At 41.3% G+C, this 25,212-nt stretch overlaps 1 protein-coding gene and 1 pseudogene across 3 annotated transcripts; both read left to right on the plus strand.

Moving 5' to 3' along the window:
• Positions 1–352: 352 nt before the first annotated feature.
• On the plus strand, positions 353–23,680 carry LOC147239629 (speckle-type POZ protein). 3 transcript variants are annotated; one of them, XM_086195058.1, is made up of 11 exons: positions 377–450; positions 3,847–3,882; positions 11,084–11,251; positions 11,354–11,475; positions 12,964–13,115; positions 13,196–13,323; positions 13,482–13,659; positions 13,828–13,883; positions 14,570–14,692; positions 20,405–20,547; positions 21,931–23,680. In XM_086195058.1, the coding sequence occupies exons 3-11, from the start codon at positions 11,174–11,176 to the stop codon at positions 22,073–22,075; spliced, it is 1,125 nt and encodes a 374-aa protein (XP_086051184.1). In that variant the 5' UTR covers positions 377–450; positions 3,847–3,882; positions 11,084–11,173; the 3' UTR covers positions 22,076–23,680. The 3 variants fall into 3 exon arrangements, with proteins under 3 accessions (XP_086051183.1, XP_086051184.1, XP_086051185.1); XM_086195057.1 differs by lacking the exon at positions 3,847–3,882 and having other exon boundaries at positions 353–450; XM_086195059.1 differs by lacking the exons at positions 377–450; positions 3,847–3,882 and adding an exon at positions 1,386–1,411.
• Positions 17,742–20,372, plus strand: LOC147239630 (eukaryotic initiation factor 4A-I pseudogene; annotated as a pseudogene).
• Positions 23,681–25,212: the final 1,532 nt, after the last annotated feature.

Below are 25,212 nucleotides of genomic sequence, written 5' to 3' on the forward strand. Positions count from 1 at the left end.
TTCACAAAAAAGCAGTGTAATAGGGTTTTATATGTTAACGATAAAAGTCAAAGGTTAATCAAAGATGCTTAAGAGTTGCTCTCTTGTGCCTAGATATTAGTTGTATTTACATTTTAATTGAATACAAATTTTAGGTGTCCATTCATTGTGTTATGCATTGTTAATTAAGATAAATATGCTTTCATCTATGATATCACTATCCGTATTCCCGCAAGCTCTTACATCTCTTACAAACAGGCATTAAAAACAGAAATTCTTTAATTGAGACTAAATTATACTGTAGTTCACATAGAATAATTGAACCCAACGCAAAATTACTCCAATTCAGCAGAGGGCGCTGTTAGTGCCATAACACGGTTCAGGGCTGCCAGTTTTACAAACAACTAGCCTGTCTTGCTAACAACAACAGATACCCCGGACAGCTAGCGCTAAAATAAACCCCTAATAGAGGTAAGTCAGTTGATAAATAACTCAAAATTCAGCAATTGGAGGACTAAAAACATAAAAATAACACCAAAGAAGCCGTTATGATATATATTTACTTGTAGCTGCTGTCGGAATTTGCGACCTTTTTGTTCATTTAAGCTAGTAGCAGATGTATTGCTACATTGCTAGCTAGCTCAAGTGTAAATATATTAGCTAGCGAGCTACCATTTGGTTGCACTGAATTACAAGTTTCGAAATTATTGTGGTATCGGGTATTGTCATCTCTCTGTGTGATTTTTCTCTAGAAACGCAATGGTCTCTACGGGTGGTTTGAGGTGGAAGCATGTTCAAACTTGATAAATTATTGTCGCTTATCTGTATTGTTAGCAGGTTAACTACCTGCTACTGTCACAGCGTAATTTAACTGTACAGTCTGAGTATCGTATCCCAACATTGTCTCATATTCTAACTTATTCAGTAGAAATATTTGTAGGAAAGCCACGTTTAAACACTGCCTCAGTATTGTTCTTTATATCTCACTTATTCGATATGTCAGTGGGAAATAAGAGGATTGTATGAGAGCTGTATGTAAGCTATTTTCAGCGTGGGCCCTCATCTTGTTTTTATTTATTTCATCAGAATCAGTATGTCAATGTTGAATTTAAGCTGATTTTATTGTTCAGGAATGCTCATGTGGAGGGGTTTGTTTGTTGAATAATACTGTCACTTATCCAAACTGCTTACAAATAGCTGATCACCAGAGAGATGTTTGAGACAGGGCCTGTATATGGACTAGTAACTTAATGGACTTGCTGTCAATAATAATTATTTCGCTAAATGGGGAGTAGGTAAATTGGAGTGTGACTGAGAGAGTGAAGAGTCTCCTCATTTCCAGTTCAGTAGTGTTTCATCAGCACACATGGAGGTAGGAATCATGTTCACTGGAAGCACACTGCTGTGGTGTTTCAGAAGTCTTCTAGAAAAGGTGATTATGTGGAAAATTGTTTGCCAGTACTGATAATTTTGTACTTCTCATGACAGTTCTTAAGACAATTGATGTTTTTGCTTTTTCAAAGCAAGTAAGTTCCTTTGCTCTGTGTCCAAATAATAATGCCTCTTTCATGTTAAGGTTCTTATCCCACCACTGAGCAGTCAAACTAAACTCAATTACTGAACTAACAGATAAAATGTACACTATATTGCTAAAAGTATTCGCTCACCTGCCTTGACTCGCATATGAGCTTAAGTGACATCCCATTCCTAATCAATATGACGTGGGTCCACCCTTTGCAGCTAGAACAGCATCTACTGGGAAGGCTGTCCACAAGGTTTAGGAGTGTGTTTATGGGGATTTCTGACCGTTCTTCCAGAAGCGCATTTGTGAGGTCACACACTGGTGTTGGCCGAGAAGGCCTGGCTCTCAGTCTCCGCTCTAATTCATCCCAAAGGTGTTCTATTGGGTTGAGGTCAGGACTCTGCAGGCCATTCAAGTTCATCCACACCAGACTCTGCCATCCATGTCTTTATGGACCTTGCTTTGTTCACTGGTGCACAGTCATGTTGGAAGAGGAAGGGGCCAGCTCCAAACTGTTCCCACAAAGTTGGGAGCATGGAATTGTCCAAAATGTCTTGGTATGCTGAAGCATTCAGAGTTCCTTTCACTGGAACTAAGGGGCCAAGCCCAGCTCCTGAAAAACAACCCCACACCATAATTCCCCCGCCACCAAACTCTGCACCTGGCACAATGCAGTCAGACAAGTACCGTTTTCCTGGCAACCGCCAAACCCAGACTCTTCCATCAGATTCCCAGATGGAGAAGCGTGATTCGTCACTCCAGAGAAAGTGCCTCCACTGCTCTAGAGTCCAGTGGCAGCGTGCTTTACACCACTGCATCCGACGCTTTGCATTGCACTTGGTGATGTATGGCCTGGATGCAGCTGCTCGACCATGGAAACCCATTCCATGAAGCTCTCTGCTCACTGTTGTTGAGCTAATCTGAAGGTCACATGGAGTTTGGAGGTCTGTAGGGATTGACTCTGCAGAAAGTTGGCGACCTCTTCGCACTATGCGCTTCAGCATCCGCTGACCCCACTCCCTCAGTTTATGTGGCCTACCACTTCGTGGCTAAGTTGCTGTCGTTCCCAAACACTTCCATTTCCTTATAATACAGCTGACGGTTGACTGTGGAATATTTAGGAGCGTGGAAATTTCATGACTGGATTTGTTGCACAGGTGGCATCCTATCACAGTTCCACGCTGAAAAAGTTCTCATCCGTTTGATACACACCGTTACCACACTCACTTTTTGTGTGTCATCTCTGTCAGCTACGCTTTATTTATGATGATGAAATGTCTGGTGACTCAGTTTTGTTTTTTGGTTTTTTTAAAACCCTCAAACTTATTCCCTCCTCTTGGAACCTGTGAGGAACGTATCTTAACATGTCTTCTTCTGTTACAGTGAAAGAAGTTCACGACAGAAAGAATGTTTTGCTTCTCTCTTTCAGTTTTATGGCGGGTGGCCATCAGCTTTATGGTGCATTATCACTAACTGTCCTGTCTTTTTTGAATGTCATTTGGACAATAATTTATGACATACAGTTCCTGTGTAATTTATGGGAAACAATATTACGTTGTCATCTATATTTGTTGGTCTCAAGCTCTACTTCTCTTTAGGCCCTCTGACAAAGGTTTTGCAAGGCTGACACATTAAAACCATTTTATTTGGATGTCCCTTACATTTAGTTAATCAAGTGTCCAATTTATTTACTGAGCAAGACATAATTTTTCCAAAATAAATTTGCTTTATTGTTAAAAACATTTGGTCAGGAGTCCTTTTAAAAAAAAATAATGTAATGGGTCTACTCAGTTTTTTTTGGGTAATTATTATGACTTGGGATCCACCTCTCATAACTATTGATACCCATTTTTTAAAAGCAATAATCCATCCAGTTCATCACTACTTCTCTATTTCTGCCTGCAAACTACAGAACAATATTTTCACTTTTCTCAGTGCACACATTTCTACTGTTTTTCCACGGACCTACAAATATTAGGCCTATCATCAGCAGTAGGCAGCAGTTTGCAAATGTGATGATAAAACATTAATTTATGAGTTTACTAATCCTGACAAGAGCCTGTGTTTATGTTGCTTTAACAGGTAATATTACAGTGTGGAATTGCAGACTAAAACCTTGCGTATATTAGCAATCATCAAACCTAAATGCAAGTTTAAACTTCTCTGGCAAGAGTCTTTTTACTTCTGATGATTTTGAACAGTCATATATCACCTGCAAATCTCTTTCTAACAGTATTTGCAGCATTTCTAGTCGAGTTGCTGCAGTTTTTGCCAAAAACAGCAGATTTTAAGTGGCCTTTCATTTAATTCCTACTGAGTCCATCTTTTTTGCCCTCTACATACAGACTGCAGTTTTACTGACATCACCTGATGACCCGAAGGTAAATCCACAACCTTTGAATTAACAGGTTTTCACAAAGAAATGTAGTTTGTAAAATGATGTTTTGTGGTCAGTATTTGATTTGTTTGTATCATGATACATGTTACTGAGTAACAAACCATTGTTCCATGCTATCCAATCAAAGTTGTTAAGCTCTGGAAAGAAAACATCTTACAGTAAAGGCAAGAAATCTCTGAATGTGTGTATGTATGTCTGTGACTTGATTATCTCAACAATCATTCATGCGATCACTGTCAGACTTGGTGTGTGGCTCTTTGCAGTGCCGGTGCCTAGTGGAAGTGTGGTGCTGAGTTTGATGTTTGAGGTCTAAGGGCTTCTAGGTTTTTATGACAGACAGGATTGTGTGTAACTTGTAAAAACAGGAGGCTGAAAGAGTTACTTTCATACCAACAAGTAGAAACGGGACTATCCTGCCTGTTTTCATTCTAGATTTTGTGGTTGAGAATTGTGGTTAAGGGCGGTATGGTGGTGCAGTGGTTAGCACTGTTGCCTCACAGCTCTGTTGAGTTTGCATGTTATCCCTTGGCTTCCTCCCACAGTCCAAAGACACGTAAATGGGGACTAGGTTAATTGGATACTCTAAATTGACCGTAGGTGTGGCTGTGAGTGTGAATGGTTGTCTGTCTATATGTGTTGGGCCTGCGCTGGACTGGCGACCTGTCCAGGGTGAACAGGATAAGTGGTAGAAAATGGATAGATGAATACAATTGTCGTTTGTACTCGAAATAATGGAACTTAAGTGGACAGTGCTGCAATGTCGTCATAAGACGTCATCTTATCAGCAGAGTTGAAGGGAGTTCTGGTACTTGCTTGTGTGAACATTTGAGTGGTTAAATTGCTTGGAGTAGTGCAGAGTGATTTGAACATACTGACACTTTAATATTAACGGTGCCTTCAAATGCCGAGTTGTTGTGCAAGTTTCAAAGTCTTAATGACTACAATGTCTTAAGCCTATCAAGAGTCTGTTAGTAATAGTGTGAACCAGGTGACTGGAGATAGCTATGCATTAAGGTCCGTCCTCCCTCGAACCTCTCGTGGCTGGTGAGGTGAGCAGGGTTTTAGTGAGGAAGTACAGACATGAGGTGAAGCCTGTCAAATCCCCTTCAATGTAATTGCGGGTCTGCACAAAGTCAGGGATGAGAGCGAGGCGAGCTGATCGCTGCAGCAAAATCAATAGTTCATACCTCTCTGAGATTGAGTTTTTAGGAAAGGAGGAGCGCCATGACCAAGGGCAGAATATGAAATCACTCCCATAGAGGCCCGACGCGTACTGTGCAATTGATCCCCAGTCCCTGTACCAATTATAGTTTTAAGGTTTGACTGTGGCTCACCGCAGTCCTCGAAGACCAAAGCTTTGGAAACAGACATTGTGTTCACTGACACTTTGACAAGGGTTGCAATTTTTTCATCCCCCTTGGAAATTGCCATCTGTAAAGCCCCCATACCTTCAGTCTTTAATTTAGAACAGAGATTGATTTTTCTCTCTCCTTTTTTTCCCCTCTTTTTTTTCATTTTTGTCAGAGAAGTGAAAATTGAGGGAGGAGAAGGCATGGCGGTACCAAGAGCTGCCGTGTGTATTCCATCTCTACAAATATACGTGGATATTCTAATTGCAGTTCCAGAAATGCGGGGATTTTAGTTTAATGGAGCCTACAGTTTTAATTCCAGGTTCATGATATTTTTCCCTCTTCAATTTTTCCTATTCTGGCTTCGGTGTGATGTTGTGTTGCTCAGGGTCCTATGGCTAAATATCAATAATCATGATATATATCATATTTTCACAATTAGGGGTGTTCCGATACATCAGATGTGCATCACTGTGAGATGATATTTCCTTTTGTGAAGTTATATTCAGGGTTGCTTCAGAAATACATAGGATTGAATTTATTCTTCACGATGGAGTGATAACAACAGGCTAAAAGACCAGTCCACTTATTTTGTGGTAAAATATATTTTATTAACCGTGAAAAGGAGCAATAAAAAAAGAGCATAAAATCTACTGAAAAAAAATTATCATTGTAAACATCCATAATTATGCTCAGAAGTTTACAGTTTTTGTAATTCTGTCGATTTAGTGAGGAAATTTTAAGTGAACACATGATAGAGTGTGTATATATATGTGTGTGTGTATATATATATATATATATATATATATATATATATATATATATATATTGTGTATATGTATATATATTGTGTATATGTGTGTGTGTGTGTGTGTGTGTAAATATATATAGTCTGTCCTAATGTCTGACAGAATTTATTAACTGCCTTTGACCTGCATGTTCATGATTTTTGGAAAAAAAAAGTGTAATTGGTTGATACAGCTCTCAGGGTTGAGTTAATATTTGTTGTTACTGTTAAGTCAGATCATATCTGACGAAACAGAAATCTACATGTCTGTTGACAAAGGCCGAGTCAGCTTAGTTTAATGTTGGTCGATATAATTATTGAAACATCTTCTTTATCCATCGCGTTAAAAATTCTACAGAATCCTTCCGTTTTTGTCCAGTTTCTGTTTATTCATTTCAGAAATTTAAATTCTACTGAACATTTTCCGTATTGCTTTGGTGAGGGTCTGCTGCTGATGCATATATATTTATTGGTTTAATGCTCAATCTAATACCTAATATAGCGATTTCCTTTCACTATGATTTGACCTGAAATCTTTGCTCAGTTGACAAAGAAACTAGTTTGTTCGAATTGCTTCTTTTTGAAGCTGCACAGACAGTCAGTTCAACACATTGTGCTGTTTCATCACCTGTCTGTGAATTGGTATTTAATTCTTTCTCATATCTCAGTTTGATTTTCTTTTGTCTTCATCTGCCTGCCTCTTTTTGTGGCAATTTATCTCTTCCCAAAATGGTTTCAAACAGACAGCGGCGCATTTTTCCATTTCTCTTCGCTATCGCTTTACTATTCATTTTCTTTCCCTGCACCTCTTTCATTTTTCGTCATCGCGTCACTCTGTCTTACAGTTGTTGAGAATCAAGAGCACCGGTTCTTCATTGATTGAATACATTATTGTCAGTCCCAGGAACTAGGAGGGTCCAAGCTGCTGATGTGGATTACTTAATCCAAGCAGTGAATAGGTAGAACATGAGCACAACACGTATTCCTCATTAAATTCAGGGCTCTATGAATGAAACACCTTTAACAAGGAGGGCGGTGTTATGTCCACTTGCATTTGCAGTGTTGCTTTCACAGATTTTTTTTTTCCCATTTTCTCCTTTGAAATAATCTTTTTTTTTTTTTTTTGTCTTCCTAGCTTTTCGTCCAATTTGACTCAGGCTTTGTCGCATCTTTCAGTTCCAGCGAAGTCTTTAAGCAGGGTGTCTGTGCTATGAACATCCTGTCCTGTCAGTAAAGGTGTTGTAGTGATCTGGAATCTGTGTCATCCATTGTACTACACTGTAATTGTGCCCCAGTTCTAAACTTGATACCAACACTAATATGCAGTATGTACAAGGGTTTAAATCACAAGGTTAATCACACCGTTGTCCCATATCAATATATTTAACCCACCATCAGATGAGCTCAAAAGGCAATGCTCCTCCATACAGGCATCTGTGATTAAAATCGGTGACTTTTGGTTTTTAGGTTGATAGATTGATGGATGATGAAATCACATAACAAGGGATAGATATTTTTTATATTTAATGTTTGCAAATGTGCTTTTATTTATGAAAAAAAAAGAAGTCCTAACTTGAGAACTTGAGTTGTTAAAAGTTGAAAGTAATACCTGAAAAGCAAAGCAAGTCTGTCAGGTGTTTAGTTGGTTTTTTATTCTTTTTTGAGAGGGTTTCTTGAAACAAAACAGCTGATCAACATGTCAGGAGACATGACACTGAACTGGGAACAGACAGTGTCTCCTGCAGGGCACAAAAAAAACCCAAAACATAATAGGAAGGTACTGTTAGTACCATGAAGGCACTAGTGTGTCTTAGCAAGGCCTGCCAGGAAAGGAAAGCCAGTCTGATGAGTTTTCCACCTCTCTAACACCTTACCACAGATGATGTTAGCCTCGGCAGACCTACATTCTTTCCCTGTGTTATTTTTCTTATCCTACCACAGTGCTCTTCTGCAGAATAAGTAGAAAATATAATGCCAGAAATGTAACAGTCTTATTTTTTTTCTTATTGACTTACTGTTAAAGTCACTAAGAACTGTATTATCAGTACATAGGCTAAGCAACTGAGCAGTGGCAATCAGAAGATAATCACAATTTTATTCCTCTATAGCTTCAACACCTGTACTATATAGAGAATTAGTCTCATTTTTAACAATGAAAACCTTGTATTTTCACAGCAATAATAACAGTTGACCTTCTGGAACATGCTGCATTGTACAGCCACTGACTGCAGCAGGATGAAAAAGTAACAATATGGTGTCCAGTGCTGCTTAATGTTGCTTTCTTTTCTGTAGAAGGAGTAAGAGTAGGTGCAGTACAGTCGCTGTATATCTTTCTCAGATAATCAAGCAGTGCCAGTGGTTTGTGTGTGCTCGGGTCTGTCCCGGGACCCCGCTGTTTTCCCCGGTCAGCTCATCTCCAGTAATGGGCCAAATGCGGTCGAAATCACAATCAAGTTGTTTTCATTAAGGGCATCGATATTTTCACACCAGCTTGTGCGAGGAAGCCCTACAGTCACACAAGTTTCTGCCAACAGTGGAGGATGTTCGCTCATTTCGCGTCCAAATTGTTTGAGTTCTGTTATCTCTCTTCTTGTTTTAGGTGAGGTGTTACTGTAATAAGGATTTCATAACGTTTAGGTCAGAATGTGATGGCATGCAGACTTGCTCGGTACTGCTGCTGTGTTAGTACTTTGTTCAATCTAATTCAGCCACACAGTGGAATCAACTTTGTGTCTGAGTAAAAAATAATCAGGGTTTTGACCTGACACTTTTCAACTTTGACATCATAGGATATCCATAGAGTTAATACTGCTGAATTAGTGAAAAATTAACGTGTGCACCTGCCCTCTTTGCCTGGTCATGCTGAAATGGATCTCAGTGGCTGGTTAAATTAAAGCTAAAATAAGAAAAAACACTAATCCATGTTAATTTTGTACAACATTCATGTTTCTTAACTTTTAACCTTGGAACATCAACACAATAACTTAGAACATGCTTTCGAAATATCCCTTCTAAAAGCTTACAAACCAGGAGCTTCTGAACACTGACAAGTGTGGTTCATTAATTTCAACTCAACCACTCTGCCAGCAGTCTCTCTCGTTCTCTCTCTCTCTCTCTCTCTCTCTTTCTCTCTCTCTATCATAGTCATAGTGTCTAATGAGAACAACTGCAGAGAACACTTTATACAAACAGAAAACCGTGTGATTCCTGCAGAAAGTGTCCGATTTGACTAGCCTTTGTGTAAGGGTGTGCTTTGGAAGTTTGTGTTGGATTAGCAAACTGTGTCACGTACTTGCATGTGTGACTTGAAGGTAATTTGGGGGCCTTTGATTTGGTCATTGCCTGAACCACCACCGTCCTGAGAGAGGGTTTGCTGCCCTGTTTATTTACAGTTCATTTTTGAGACTTAATTGCGATTGCAGAGGCTATCGATCGTAGAAAGAGGCACGGGCCATCGATCTCCTGCTGTCGCCCAGCGAGTCAGGGACAATTTATCCAACTCAACTGCAGGCAGTGTGGCCACATGAATTAAATGATATTGAGGCTTAATTGGATGAATGAAAATGCAGCCCCTGTGTGTTGCATCACAATGAAGAGTGTCTAGTTTGAAGAAGGCTATTCTCTCTCTTCCTGTGTGTTAGAAGAATGCTGAAATTCATCTTCAAGGAACTTCATGGCAATTGATTGAAGCAGTAGTGAAGTGTGCTTTAATGAACATGTTTGCATGCTTTAACAGGAAGTAGTCTGAGGTTGGGTTCACACCAGCCTTGTTTAGTCCTTGAACTGAACCCTGGAGCGTTTACCTCCTTGGTGCGGTTTGTTTTGGTTGGTGTCAACGCTGACCTCGAACTCTGGTGCGGACCAGTCAACCGCTCTCAGGTCCGCCTGGTAGGGGTGGTCTTGGACCGCTATCAAGTGAACTTTAGAGCGGTTTACTTATGGTGTGGGCACCATCCACACAGGAAGCGTGCCATTTTATACGTCATATTCTGTTTGTATGATGAGCCAACTTTGTGATCTTAACGTGTGTGATCGTGAGCTTTTTATTGTCAACTTACCTCACTGGTCGTGTTTGTATGGCAAAGGAAAACGCATGGAGGGAAGCTCTCATTATTGCCTGTTGTCTTCTGTGATACGACCGTCCGATTGCAGAGCGTCTTCTGCGACGTGTGTGTATCAATACATTTTTTACTTGCTGCTGTTTTCCCAGCCTGGTCTGTTTAAGTCTGCTGATATGCAGTCCAGATGAAAATGAGCAGACGATGCTCCATGATGTACAGTAAAAATTGCGAGGGATTTGTCATCTACCTGCCTTAACTGTATAAGCAATCACCGATCGGCTTGGGTGCCACGTGACAAATTTTGGACCTTTTGAGTTTGCCCTTTTTGAACACAAACCAGACCAGTTGAGAAATTGCAACAACGTATCATCCTCGCTTTAGTTCGAATCAGAAAACTGACTTTTTGTTGTGAACACGACCTGACTCAGTAATGACCTAGTTAGCAAAGAGGATTTCTAGTCTGGTCGCCCAGAATTTGCAATTAAGTGAATAGAAATTGTTGTAACCACTTTCACAGTTGGATTATATTTCACGAAGTATCCAGCCTCAGGCCATTTTTGTCCGTGCTTAATGTTCTTAAAACATTTTGAACACAGTCACAGCTACTTTTTGTCTGATATCGTTCAGACACGGGAGGGAAGAAGCTGTTGCCGATAACAGGGCATCTTAGCGGCAGTTGAACAGCATCTGGACCCTCCTCCTCAACCCATTCATCAAACTGAGACCACCAAATAATTCAAAACTAACAACAAACCGATCAATTTTCTGTTAATGCTTCAGAGGTTTCCACCTCTAGTTCTGGCAGTTGCACAAGAAGAGTAATATTTTTAGTTGGGAGCACAGCATGCCGGCATGCTGATATAAACGCATTCTCAATGTCTTGACCAATCAGATTGCTTGGTCAGATTTTACTACTCGCATAATTCAAATTCAAGTCTGATGTATGACCCATGCTGACATGGTTCCATCTGGTGTGTGCCGATACAGATGGATGTTAGGAGTGAACAGTGACGAGTGGAAGTGACGGGTATCATCCTCCTCACCCTCTCAACCCCAACACCTTCTGTCACGCTGGCAATGTCAAGAGTCCCGAGTCCCCCTCCCCCTGCGGAAATGTCCAGCGGGCCTGTGGCTGAGAGCTGGTGCTACACACAGGTTGGTAAAATCCCGAAAACTTTACCTAAACCTCAAACACATCAACATGTCTGATATTAAATACACATAATTTATTTATTTTTCTCTTCATTAATTTGCCAGATCAAAGTGGTTAAGTTCTCATACATGTGGACCATCAACAACTTCAGTTTCTGTCGCGAAGAGATGGGCGAGGTCATCAAGAGCTCCACCTTCTCCTCTGGGGCCAATGACAAGCTGAAATGGTGTGTGGACAAGAAAGCTTCTTTGAGTCGTTATATTTATTGATCTTCAGTGGCGTCATAGCACCTAATGTTTGAGTATAATTCTGTCAAAGTTAAATTGGGAGAAATATGAGCATTGGGTAGCGAATTGGGGAACTTACACAAAGAGCAAAGTGTACTTGTCCACAGTACAAATATCATTCATGATCTTTACACTAACTAGAGAGCTGTAACCTGTTCATATTTTACTCCGTAGGCTTGTTAGTATTTGTTATTTTCTTAATTTTTTCCGATCTATAGCAGGGTACCGTCAGGTTCAATTTGGTCCATGCTCTAGAGGGTCTTTCTCTTGTGATCACTGCTACTGAAGTTGTATTGGAGCTGTTTTACCTGCCTTATAAAAGACAGAGGGGAAAATAAACAGTGGCGGTTTAATGTAGAGGATCTAGAAAGCCACTATAGCACTGATGTTTGAGTTTAACCATTTGATCTGTGCAGGTGAATTGGCAGCGTGAGTGAGAAAGTGTCGAGATGAGGAAAAAGGTTTCACCTTGATTTCTATTTGTAAATGGCGTTCATCTTTGTATTCATCAATCTTAGTTCATGGGTAATTGTAGGGTAGCTAACACAAGCTTGACAGTTACTCTGAGGAATTATCAAGCAACACTGCTGTTTGAGGCTAGAGACAGACAGACTGAAATGAGATTTATGATGTGACTGATGGAGACACAATTGGAGCAGTGAAAGAAAGCGTCTTCAGTGTGATATACACTGTTAAGTATATTTGTCTGTACTCTGGTAGAACAAAAAAAGTCTCATTACTCTTAATATGAGACAGACTCACCTCACAAATAGTATCTTAGCAAGATGAGCTCATTTGCAAGAAAAGGAAATGTTATTTCAAGAACTTCTCTATTACTGCAATGGCAGATTATTGTACTTATTACATGCAAACATTACACGTTACTTGGGAAGTGATTCCTAGTAGCTTCACAATTAATTTGTGAGCCTGTTTAATTTCAAAAGTGTAAAAAACAACTCACTTGTTTTTATGAATGGCTCTGTAAAGATGGCTTTTTTGATATTGCTATTTCCACTTTTTAAAACAATACTGCACACATTTTTTTCCTGCTCGTATAAATTGATGTCTGAGTTGAGAAATACATATTTTGAAATTAACAGTAACTTGTGTGGGTTGTTTTTTTTTATTATAACCAAGTAGATACCTCTTGTTTATGATATCAGTGTCACAATTGGCTGTATTGTACACAACAATCGCAATATGACTTTTGTACCACATTGTGCACCATTCGTGACTTTATTATATAGTCAGCAGAAAAGGTTTTTTTTGGCGAGAAACTTTGAAGTTTTTGTTTTTTGCTGTGCAGCTTTGATCTGAAATGATAAATGGAGGCTATTGAGTATAGAGGCTACTCGGGAGTGATTACAGAGATAATTAGTGTTTACCTCACTTTCTCTGAATCTTTACCATCCTCTTTGCACCCTCAGGTGTTTGCGGGTGAATCCCAAGGGCCTAGATGAGGAGAGCAAAGACTATCTGTCTCTCTACCTGCTGCTGGTCAGTTGTCCAAAGGCCGAGGTCAGAGCCAAGTTCAAGTTCTCCATCCTCAACGCCAAGGGAGAGGAGACCAAAGCCATGGGTGAGTCAGCTGAATAACCCCCAGGGTTGACGTTACACCTCGACTTGGACTGACCCTCTGTGTGTCCTGACCATGTGCAGAAAGCCAGAGGGCGTATCGCTTTGTCCAAGGGAAAGACTGGGGCTTTAAAAAGTTTATCCGAAGAGACTTCCTCCTAGATGAAGCCAATGGTCTGTTACCTGACGACAAGCTTACACTTTTTTGTGAGGTATGTGCTGTCTTGACCTGTTTTAATTGTTGTTGTTGTTGTTTTTTTAAAAAACACCCTTTGCAGTACAAGCACAGCTAGGATTTCATCACTTAAAGTTTAATAATACTTCCCTCTTCACATAGAGAAAATAAAGCATTTAATGTATTTTATTACAGGTGAGTGTGGTGCAGGACTCGGTCAACATATCCGGGCAGAACACTATGAACATGGTGAAGGTGCCGGACTGTCGGTTAGCAGATGAGCTCGGTGGCTTGTGGGAAAACTCACGCTTTACTGACTGTTCCTTGTGTGTGGCCGGTCAGGAGTTTCAGGCCCACAAAGCCATCCTGGCAGGTAGGAGCAAGAGTCAGACGCTCCCCATGTATTTGCTGTGTTTCAGCCATTTTCTATCAGTTTAAAATGCTTGGCTGTGTGTGTAAATATTTATGTCTGATCCAGCAATTACTCAGACTGTAACTTTTTCCCTGTTGTCCACATTTCTCTCCGTATTGCTTCTCTCAGCACGTTCCCCTGTATTCAGCGCCATGTTTGAGCATGAGATGGAAGAGAGCAAAAAGGTGAGTCCAAGGTCCCCAAGCTTTTTCATCCCTACAAATAAATCCTTTAGACATTCACCGCTGTGTTGAGGGGTTAAAGTGAGTAAAGGATTGCGTGCTGTCAAATGGCCGCAGCACAGAGCTGTTTGGTGAGAACAGAGTGATAGCACACCTGAAATGAAATTGTCCTGCCGCACTTGGGGGTCTGGATTCATCCTTCACTGACGGGGCCGCAGAAACAGGGAATTGCTTTTTTTCATTTGTGCACATGTAAGAAATGAAATAGCAGGAGAAGCTGCTGAAATGTTTTTCGAAATCAAGAGCGTATTGGAATTCTTTAGCAAACTTTTTGAGCCGTTTTAACTTTTCACACAGTTATTCACAGTAAGAATAGTGCAAAATGCTAAAAAAAAAAAAAAATCCAGAATAAAGGGTAAGAAAATAAATGTCAATTGTCAGAACTTGGTTGTTTAAAATACAGGGAGTTGAAACAAAGTTTACACTTAGCCACATTTGATATTCGATTATTCTTATCAAATATGCAGAACTCTTGGCTTAAATGAAATCCAAAACTCACAGACTTACATTTTTTAAAATACCCAGCTTCATCAGAAGGTTCTTAACCGTGAGGTGAACATCAACACTGATGACGCACCTCGATGTGAAACACTTAAATTTACCTGTTCTTCTCTGTCTGTTCTTATCAGAACCGCGTGGAGATCAACGACGTGGAGCCGGAGGTTTTCAAAGAGATGATGTGCTTCATTTACACAGATAAGGCTCCCAACCTGGACAAGATGGCTGACGACCTGCTCGCTGCGGCTGACAAGGTAAAGTAAACTATTCTTTATGGTTGGGAAATAGCACGCGCAACGAAGCTGCTACACTTCCGATTTGTCGGTGGGCAACCTTATCCAGGCATCACTGTCAAAAACGTAAACACTATTTCACAGATCCTCCGGGTCAACATGGCAGCATGTAAAGAACCCGATCTTACCATACCGATATTGCCATATTCTGATTTGTGCGGGAATGTGATGTAAATGTAGTCATGATTCTTGTTTCTCAGGTAGTGGAATACACACTCATACCAAGTAAGACCAGATGGGCTTAGAAATGCAAAGTGCACACATACACAGCTAGTTATAACACCAAACAAAGAGGCGTAGCCATTCTAATTCATAAAAACATCATGTTCACTTGTAAAAACACCATTGTAGACCCGGAAGGTAGGTTTGTAATAGTCATCATATCCACACACAACACAGAGGTATGTATTGCCAGTATATATGGTCCAAATGTTGATGACCCCTCCTTCTTCCACAGCTTCTTCACAGCACTTTCAGCCCACTCAGACACAGCACTTATAGTAGGAGGTGACTTCAACCTGGTATTCAACCCACAAGTGGACAGAATCAGTCGAGCAACTAGTCAGCGCAATTGCCAATCATCCGATATAATAAAGCAGTATATGAGTGATTTTGGTCTTTGCAATGCTTGGCGCTCACCCTACCCCACGCTTAAGGAACACACCTACTACTCGCCAGTCCACCACTCGTACTCCCATTTAGATCACTTTTTAATTAGTAACTCAATTGTGAAGGACGTCTTTGACACCAAGATTCACCCAATTGCCATTAGCGACCACGCACCAGTCACTGCACACACAACACTCACAAAAAAACTAGAACACCTTTTTCTAAACAACGGAGATTTAATACATCATTGCTCAAGGACCCCAATTTTATTAAATGCTTTAAGGAGGAATGTACAGTATTCTGTGAGATAAATGACTAGCCTGATGTCTCAGCTTGTGTGCTATGGCAGGCGGCAAAAGCAGTCATGCGGGGCAAAATAATATCTGTATATTTGGATATATATTTAATAACTCTTCATCTAAGAAAAACCAGGAGAAAGCTCTCAAAACAGAATTAAATGAAAAAATTAAAGCCTTGGAGACGACTTATGCCACCTCCCAAGAGGAACATCTACTTAGAGAATTAAGGGAATTAAAACTAAATGATTTACTCGACATCAAAACACAATTTCAGCTGCAGAGACTTCGCTTGGAGAACTCTGAACATAACAATAAATCCAGCAGATTTTTAGCAAACCAACTAAAACCAGAAGAAATTAATTACATTTTTAGGGAATTCTATAAAAAACTTTATTCATCCGAGATTAACCCATCCAAATCCAGCATCGAAACCTTTCTGAGTACAATTGACTTGCCAGAATTAAATCACGACCAAATAATGGCTCTGGAGTCACCTATTTCAATGGAGGAACTTCAAGAAGCCCTTAAACATATGCCAAATAAGAAAGCCCCGGGACCGGATGGCTTTCCTGCAGAATTTTACAAAGAGTTTTGGCCTGAGCTTGCACCAATATTCTACAAAATGTTCACTGAAATACAGGAAACCTCGACCCTTCCACTCGACATGAACCGTGCGATTATTAGCCTTCTCCTTAAACCGGACAAAGACCCAGCACTTCCATCAAGCTATCGTCCAATATCACTTATGAATGCAGATATTAAAGTCATCTGTAAGGCGCTTGCTAGAAGGCTTGAAAAAGTAACACCTCACATAATACATCCTGACCAGACCGGGTTTATTAAAGGACGGCACTCTACCAACAACACACGTAGACTTTTCAACCTGATAGACTTCTGCAACAGTCATAGCAAGGATGCCATAATTGTCTCCTTAGATGCAGAAAAAGCATTCACCAGGGTAAAATGGAATTTTCTCCTCACCACATTACAAAAGTTTGGGTTTGGAGATAACTTTGTGAACTGGATTCAAACATTTTACCGCACTCCCAGTGCTTGTGTCAGAACAAATGATCAAACTTCTCCAAGCTTCTCCCTCCAAAGAGGAACCAGACAGGCTTGTCCACGTTCCCCTTCTCTTTTTGCTATATTCATAGAGCCACTTGCAGCTGCAGTACGGCCAAACAAAAACATCAAGGGAATTGATACAACAAATGTGAACCATAAGATAAGCCTTTATGCTGATGATGTATTACTTTTCCTACGGAATTCACAATCATCTCTCCCTGAAACGATAGCACTCATTGATAAATTCTCAACCATTTCTGCAAGAGCAAGTCAACTGTTCTTCCCATCAACTCAGGTTTCCAGAGTACGCTCGCCACACCACTACGGCCAGGAAACATTAAATACCTGGGCATCAACATCTCCGCCAAACTGTCCTACTTGACACGGCTAAATCATACCACCCTAATTAAAGAAATAGAGGATGACCTCACCCGGTGGCGAACACTCCCCATATCACTTATGGGAAGAATAGCAACAGTGAAGATGATGATCTTGCCAAAAATCAACTATGTTTTCTCGATGGTTCCGACCCAACCTCCCCGGACTTGGTTCAAAACACTCGACTCTAACATCTCCAAATTTCTCTGGAAAGCTAAACCACCACGTATAAGTTTAAAGACTTTACAAAAGAGTAAAGACTATGGTGGCTTGGAACTACCAAATTTTTAGCTATCAGCTACAGTCAGCTACCCACAGCATCCAAGACAAACTGTAGCACACACATACACACGCACATACACACATCCGGTGCACAACTGATCCACAATCACACACTCAGACATTTATTTGAAGAATTATATTTAATCAAATGGTAAGCCTGCACTGGAAATTCTGCAACCAATGTTTTTTCTTTTTTTATTCTCTCTGTTGTTATTGTTGTTACTGTTTTTTTGTTTGTTTGTTTGTTTGTTTTTCTGCTATTAGCTTGATCAACGAACCAATACCATTCCAAATAAAATTAAGCACAAATGGCGATAGGAGGAGTTTATCAGATTCCTCCTTTGCAGAGTAAAACTACTTCAGTACAACAAGGCACCAGGAACATCAATACTACTTGACCCAGCTACTGAACAGGACAGATTAAAAAAAGAGAGAGAGAGAGAGATCAGCTGATGGGTAACTGATTACAGCAGCTCAGCGATATTTTCCCATGTTTAAGGTCTCTGGTAATACTTCCTATGGAGTTCTACAAAAAAAAAAGAAAAAGAATAATTGTGTTTAATAAACCTGATTTCAGTAAGAGTCACTCAAATCTGCTATCCCATCTATACTCCATTCATCTGAGTGTCACAGATTAAAGTCGGAACCAAGAGAGAACTGCTGGACCAAAGTCAGCGATCAGAGTCAGTCTTTAAAATCACATCAAAGAGTATCACAGAATTCTTTAACTTTAAACTTCACAGTCTGCTTGTGATCACAGAATGAGAACATTCAGAATTCTGACTTTCACCTCATAATTCCAAATGTGTTTTAGAGAATTAAGATAGCAGAATGACATCACAGAATGAGATGACAGGATGACAACACTGAATGAGATCAAGGTTGGAAACGATGTAAGAGAACACTCAGCTCCAGCATTCAGTAAATCTCATCCTTGGAGAATTATGACATCAAGAACTTTTGGTCCATCTGGTCGAGTACATCAGGGTCATTCAACTTATTTTGCAGCAATGCCAACTAACCATCGTGAGCGAGACAATGGTCCAGTCCTTGAGAGTAACTGGAACCACACAGTGAAGAGTTTCGAAAACATGAACCTGCGTGGGCCTCTGCTCCGGGGAATTTATGGCTATGGTTTGGAAAAGCCGTCTCTTATACAGCAGAAAGCCATCGTACCCTGTATCGAGGGTTATGATGTGATTGCCCAGTCCCAGTCTGGCACTGGCAAAACTGCTGCATTTGCAATCTCAATCCTACAGAAGATCAACCTGAGGCACAGGGCCACTCAGGCTCTGATTGTGGCCCCCACCAGGGAGCTGGCTCAACAGATCCAGCGAGTGGTGCTGGCTCTGGGTGACTACATGGGAGTCACCTGCTATACCTGCACTGGAGGCACCAGCATCCATCAAGAGGCCCAGAGGCTGAGGAACGAAGCCCCTCAGATTGTTGTGGGGACCCCCGGGCGAGTCCTGGATATGTTTAACCGCAGACATCTCTGTTCAAGGAGCATCAACATGTTCATCATGGACGAGGCTGATGAAATGCTCAGCCGAGGCTTTAAGGAGCAAATTTACGATATTTTTCAAGTCCTGCCAAGCAGAGCACAGGTGGTGCTCTTCTCTGCCACAATGCCGTCTGACGTACTGGCAGTTACAAAGAAATTCATGCGGGATCCTGTCAGGATCCTGGTGAAGACGGAGGAGCTGACCCTGGAGGGCATCCGCCAGTTTTACATTGATGTTGAAAAGGAAGAATGGAAGCTGGACACCTTGTTGGATCTGTATACATCCCTTACCATAACACAGGCAATCATCTTCACCAACACTCGCAGGAAAGTCGAGTGGCTGACTCAGCAGATGGAGTCAAGAGGGTTCACCGTCTCTGCACTGCATGCAGAGATGGACCAGAGCCAGAGGGACGTGATCATGAGGGAGTTCCGCTCAGGATCCAGCAGGGTCCTGATCACAACGGACATTCTGGCCAGAGGCATTGATGTACAACAAGTGTCTCTGGTCATAAACTATGACCTCCCTACAAAGAAGGAGATCTACCTCCACAGGATTGGTCGAGGAGGTCGGTTTGGGCAAAGAGGAGCTGCCATCACCCTTGTGACCAAGGAATGCAGACGAGCCCTGAAGGACATTGAGACCTTCTACAGCACCACTGTTGAGGAGCTGCCGTTGGACATAAATGACCTGCTATAGAAGAATCCAAGCATCCATCATCACCCCAGCATTTTAGGGGACAGACTGTTATTTATTGATTGTGTGTGAATAAATGAAAATAAAGTACTTCTGTCTTTGAAAAAAAAAAAAAAGCAAAGTGTCCGCTTCCTACTACTGTGTTTCCTAAAGCTGCACCCAATTCAAGTAGCTTAACCAGTGCAAATATGTCATGCATCCAGCATGGAACAGACAAACTGCATGTTAACAACCAGGCCCCCCTTGGCTATTCCAACAACTTTGCATCCTAATGTTTACAGAACAAACAAAAATATCCTCATTTTGATGCACCACAAAATCAAGAAATGTTCAGACCTGGCATGCTGTCCTCGGGGGTTTTTCGGCTCTTTCAGTTCATGCGTTAACCCTTTCATTTACAGTTGAATTTTATTGTATTGGCATCATTCTCACCCCGATGCACACACCACCAGGCAGGGTGTTACAATCACAGCAAGCTGGCAGGATTTCTAGAACGAGAGTGAGATTTCACACTGATCTCGCTGCACCATCACTCATCAAATGAGAGACACCGCTTCTCTTAACAACTTAATGGCTTTTTATAGTTTTAATGTTAAATTTGTGTATCAATATTTATTTTAAACTCTGAATAAATTAATGGTCATCACTTTAGAAGCCTCTAATTGATTCATCTTTGAGTTGTGACATCACAGGCGATGGAGCCAGACTGACCTTTTACGATATTTTACTTCAACTCTGAAACAATATTTGTAAACACCACTTGAACTGTCACAGCAAGCACCACGTGAATACTGATAAGGATGACAAACAGTCACCCTCTGGTGTCTCTTCTCCTTCAGTACGCCCTGGAGAGACTGAAGGTCATGTGTGAGGACGCACTGTGCACCAGTCTGTCTGTGGAAAATGCAGCTGAGATCCTCATCCTGGCTGACCTACACAGCGCCGACCAGCTCAAAACGCAGGCTGTCGACTTCATCAACTAGTGAGTACACACACACACACACACGTGTGTGTCCACAAGTCCAGCAGGTCTGGCATGTGGAGTTTCACATATTTGACGACTGAAAATGCAAACTGAAAAACAAAATCTTAGCTTGGTGGCGCTACATTGAACTAACCCTGAATGGTGACGGGGACTCTGTTTTCATAAATATGGATCTGTGGCACCGGTGTATCAATACTGTTGCAGTATTTTGACCCTGCCTTTATCCACCTCATGCAGTGTTCGTCTCTGTGGTCGTTAATTTGTCACATTTCTTTCTTCGGAGTCGTCTTCTCATTTCCGATTACTTGGAGACTCGGTCTCGCCCTCTCCCCTCATCACTCGCTGTAACAGTTAATCATGTAATTTCACACGTCCCCACGTCGAGCGGCCCATCTGGTGTTATTAAACCCTGTTGAGGCTCTCGAAGAGGGATCGGGGCAACCTGACTCTTATCAGGTCTGCTGTCACCTCCTCTGGTGGCTTGGATGCATGTGTGATAATGACTCCAAACGTGTCCGCACCAGCGTTCGTTAACGGCTCCCTTCCTCAGCTACATCACTCAGCATGTATATCTACTCCTAAAAATTACCTTGACTTTTATTATACTGTAGTTTCATTTTTCAAACAATATGCTATAGTTCCAGTTTTTGTACTCATGTGAGTAACTCAAACATGTGATTTGACTTTCATTAAAGTCAGGTTTTGAATATTTGTCTGGCAAAACAGTTCATTTCCATCATGTTGGGCCTCTCCCTATAATTTCCTGTTTCTCTGTATAGAGTTACGATTTAAGGAGAGGTCTCAGAGGTAGAGTGGCCGTCTAGCAACCAAAGGGTCGCTGGTTCGATCCCCACTTCCCCCGGTGACCATGTTGAAATATCCTTGAGCAAGATACTGAACCCCAATTCCTCCAGATGGCCCTGAGATGGACTGGCAACCCGCCTAGGTTGAACCCTGCCTCTCACCCAGTGTCAGCTGGGATAGATGGATAAAGATATTTTTCATCATTGAACTATCTGCTGATTATTATGTCGATGAATAATTTAGACTATGAAATGTCAAGAAAATTTGAGAATAATCTCAAAGCGACCTGTTAAGAGTCTTCATTGTGCGTCACAAATGACAAAAAGGCAGCAGTTGTTGATATTTAAGAAATTGCAACAAACACACATTTTTGCAAACAGTAAATCAATTATTTAAAAAGCTGGTAATGTTCTTTCAGTCAGTTAATTGTTGTAGTTCTAATTATTTAGCACAAGTGTTTTATTCTGACTAATTTCCATTTGTTGCCTTTAGCCTGAGATATTGATTTATGTATTGTATATGTACTAATTGATGACGGGGTTTGTTTTTTTTTTCTTCCTCTTTCCCGTTCTCCAGCCATGCAGCAGAAGTGATGGAGACAGCAGGCTGGAAGTCCATGGTGGCGTCCCATCCTCACCTGGTGGCTGAAGCGTACCGCTCCCTGGCGTCGGCCCAGTGCCCTTTCCTCGGACCCCCACGCAAGCGCCTCAAACAATCCTAATAGCCTCCCACCAAGGCGGCTGCTCACATCCATAAACGCACTCAAACACACAGATTCCCTCCCCTCCAAACCGCAAAGGGACAACCTTTCCCCTCGCTGTTACCTACTACACTACCTACAGCCTCCCCCAGTCTCCCCCTTCTGCCCCATCCAGAACCTGCTGTATTTAGTCTCTTCTAAAGATGGAGGGAAGGAGGAGGAGATGAAATGGAGGGACAGGTGGGCTTGTGAAGTGGATGTTTGTCGTTTACAGAAAAAAAAAACCCAGCCCCCCTCCCCTTTCCTCTTCAGCTGTAGCTTAGTGAGGGTTGGTTGGACATTGTGCTCTTTTACGTGTGTGAAGACTCGACCTAAATCCTTCGACATCCTTCTAGTTCCTTCTTCAGGATACATTCAGGCAGAAGAACTGGAACTTGAACCCAATAAGAGCCAATTGTCTGGAAATGCGAGGGCTCAAAGGACAAGCGCCTATAAAGTCGTTAACTGTCGATTTCTCTTGAGGCTTCTTTTTGCTCTGGTCTTAGTGTTTGGAGGAGAGCGTTCAGAGAAGCCCCCTAACTAAAGGACACATGGGCCTATGAGGAACTGAAAGAGAAGATGTGGGCCTGTTAGTTACAAACTAGAAACCCCCCCCCCCCACAACGCCACCACCACCACCCCTGAGAAAGACAACCAAGGGCTAGTCAAAGAAGCTGATGTGGGACAAAATCATGAATAATTTTCCCAATTAAATGTGGGAAACATTGCACTAAATTTCACAGGTCACCCCTTATCAACCCTTACCAGCAGTAAAGTAGAAATACTGTAGGCAAGCACACATTGAAGCAAGCTTCATGGACTTGAGACCCAGCTGGACCACCAAGAACAAGTACCCTTTAAGATGACGTGTCAGCAAGTGACAAAAACCAACACGTACTCCCGAGTAGAACTCTGCTTCACCCGTGTCCGTTTTTTTTTTTTTTTTGGAATTAGCTGGGGAAAGAACATCAAGAGGATTACAGAAATGAGAAATGCACAACTGGATGTCATTCTTGGGGAAACTGTTTTGTGTGTTGATCTGTCTTTGTAGCCCTTGAGAGAAAATAAGATCCAAGGTGTCAATAGACAAACCAACCAGGAGGAAAAAAAACATCAAGAAATGGTTAGGAAATAACATTAAGAATCATGGAGGTGTGTTAATGTTCTTTTATAATGTATTTCTTGTTTGTTTTTCCTCAGAACTGTCATTTCTATTTTTTTCATAGGAATTTGTACAGACACTAGTGTTTTTGAAGTCGTGTAAGCGGAATCATTTTCAACCGTGAAATTGGAAAAAAAAAAAGTGGACAGATGTTTTCTTTGCAGGCATGACGACTGAGGGGAAATGAAATTGAAATGAACACGTTTTAATGTTCAGAACGGACAGAATGTGAACAACGCACATCAAGGCAAACCACATGAAATACATTTGAAGTTTTCATTTTAAGCCAGTGGAAAATTGTAATTGATAGAAGGAACCATTGTTTCTTTCCTGTAGATATTGCTGGTTATGAGAAGTGACACTTAGTTGTTGCCATTTTTTTGTTCCCAAATGAATAAACCACAACTATTTTGTATTGAATGCAACACCAATTTTGTCTGGGTAATTTTTGTACCGTTCAGCTGTCATGTCAAATCTTAAGAAAATAGGATTTAATGAAAACAGAGAAATAAATGATGCCTTGAACCTGAACAAGAATCAAATCAGGGGTGAAGAAAAACCTGGAAAAGTTTTGGGATTCCAAAATATTTCCAGGCCTGGATAAGTTTAAGAAACGTGATGGAAATTTGCTTTTTGAATTTTTGTATGAAGGCTGCACAGTGGTGCGGTGGTTAGCACTGTCGCCTCACAGCAAGAAGGTCCTGGCTCGGGCATGGGATCTTTCTGTGTGAGTCTCCATGTTCTCCCTGTTCCTGTGTGGGTTCTCTCTGGTACTCCAGCTTCCTCCCACAGTCCAAAGACATCAAGAGGGGACGAGGCTGATTGATACTCTAAATTGACTGTAGGTGTGACTGAGTGTGAATGGTTGTCTGTCTCTGTGTGTGGCCCTGTGATGGACTGGCGACCTGTCCAGGGTGAACCCCGCCTCTGGGATAGGCTCCAGTCCCCCCGTGACCCTTAACAGGAATAAGTGGAGGAAAATGGATAGAATTCTTGTATGAACCGTATTTGCTATAAAATCACATAGCTTGTCAAAATGTTAATCATGTATGCTGTGTTGAATTGTGATAATTTTTGTTCTTACTTTTTACACAGAGGGGTGGTTCAGTGGTCAGCACTGCAGCCTCATAGCAAGAAGGTTCCGGGTTCCACCCCTGGCTTGGGCATGGGATCTTTCTGTGTGGAGTCTCCATGTTCTCCCTGTTCCTGTGTGGGTTCTCTCTGGTACTCCAGCTTCCTCCCACAGTCCAAAGACATCAAGAGAGGACGAGGCTGATTGATACTCTAAATTGACCGTAGGTGTGACTGTGAGTGTGAATGGTTGTCTGTCTCTATGTGTTGGCCCTGTGATGGACTGGAGACCTGTCCAGGGTGAACCCTGCCTCTTGACCGAAGGCTGCTGGGATAGGCTCTTTACAGGATAAGTGGAAGAAAATGGATGGATTGACATCTTTTTTAATAAGACATTTCAGGAAAGATATGGCCATGAAAATTTGCCTCAAAGGCTGGAAGTGTTGAAGTCAAGTGTTCAGTGTTTATCTGCCAGAGCCCGTGATGCTTAAGACATTTTCAAACTGATGCTACTTAGCTCTGTTTATTGTGAGTGAAATTAGTTGAAAGACGTGACAAAATTCGAATTTCTTCTTCATTCTCTGCAATTATTTCCGTCACTTTCCATGTGAGCAATCAAACAAGACACAGAATATGTTGGAGGAGAATCTTAAAATATGGCCTGTTACCCTTGTCTCTTCACTCCTCCTCAGCGTATCATTTTTGAAGAACTCCAGCAAACTACACTCCTTTTTTCATCTCTTCAAACTCTTAGTTCAACTTCATGTTGAGGAAGTTTCACCCAAACCTGGAGGTTAACATTTTTGTTGCACATTAAACCTTGTTCACATTTCCCCTTATATTCTGGATTTTTTCTGATTTTTCTGGTCAGAAGTTGATTTATATG

This window comes from Aulostomus chinensis, chromosome 23, assembly GCF_037954235.1.
Source record: "Aulostomus chinensis isolate RoL2024-O1b breed Wild chromosome 23, RoL_Achi_v1.0, whole genome shotgun sequence".
NCBI lineage: Eukaryota > Metazoa > Chordata > Actinopteri > Syngnathiformes > Aulostomidae > Aulostomus > Aulostomus chinensis.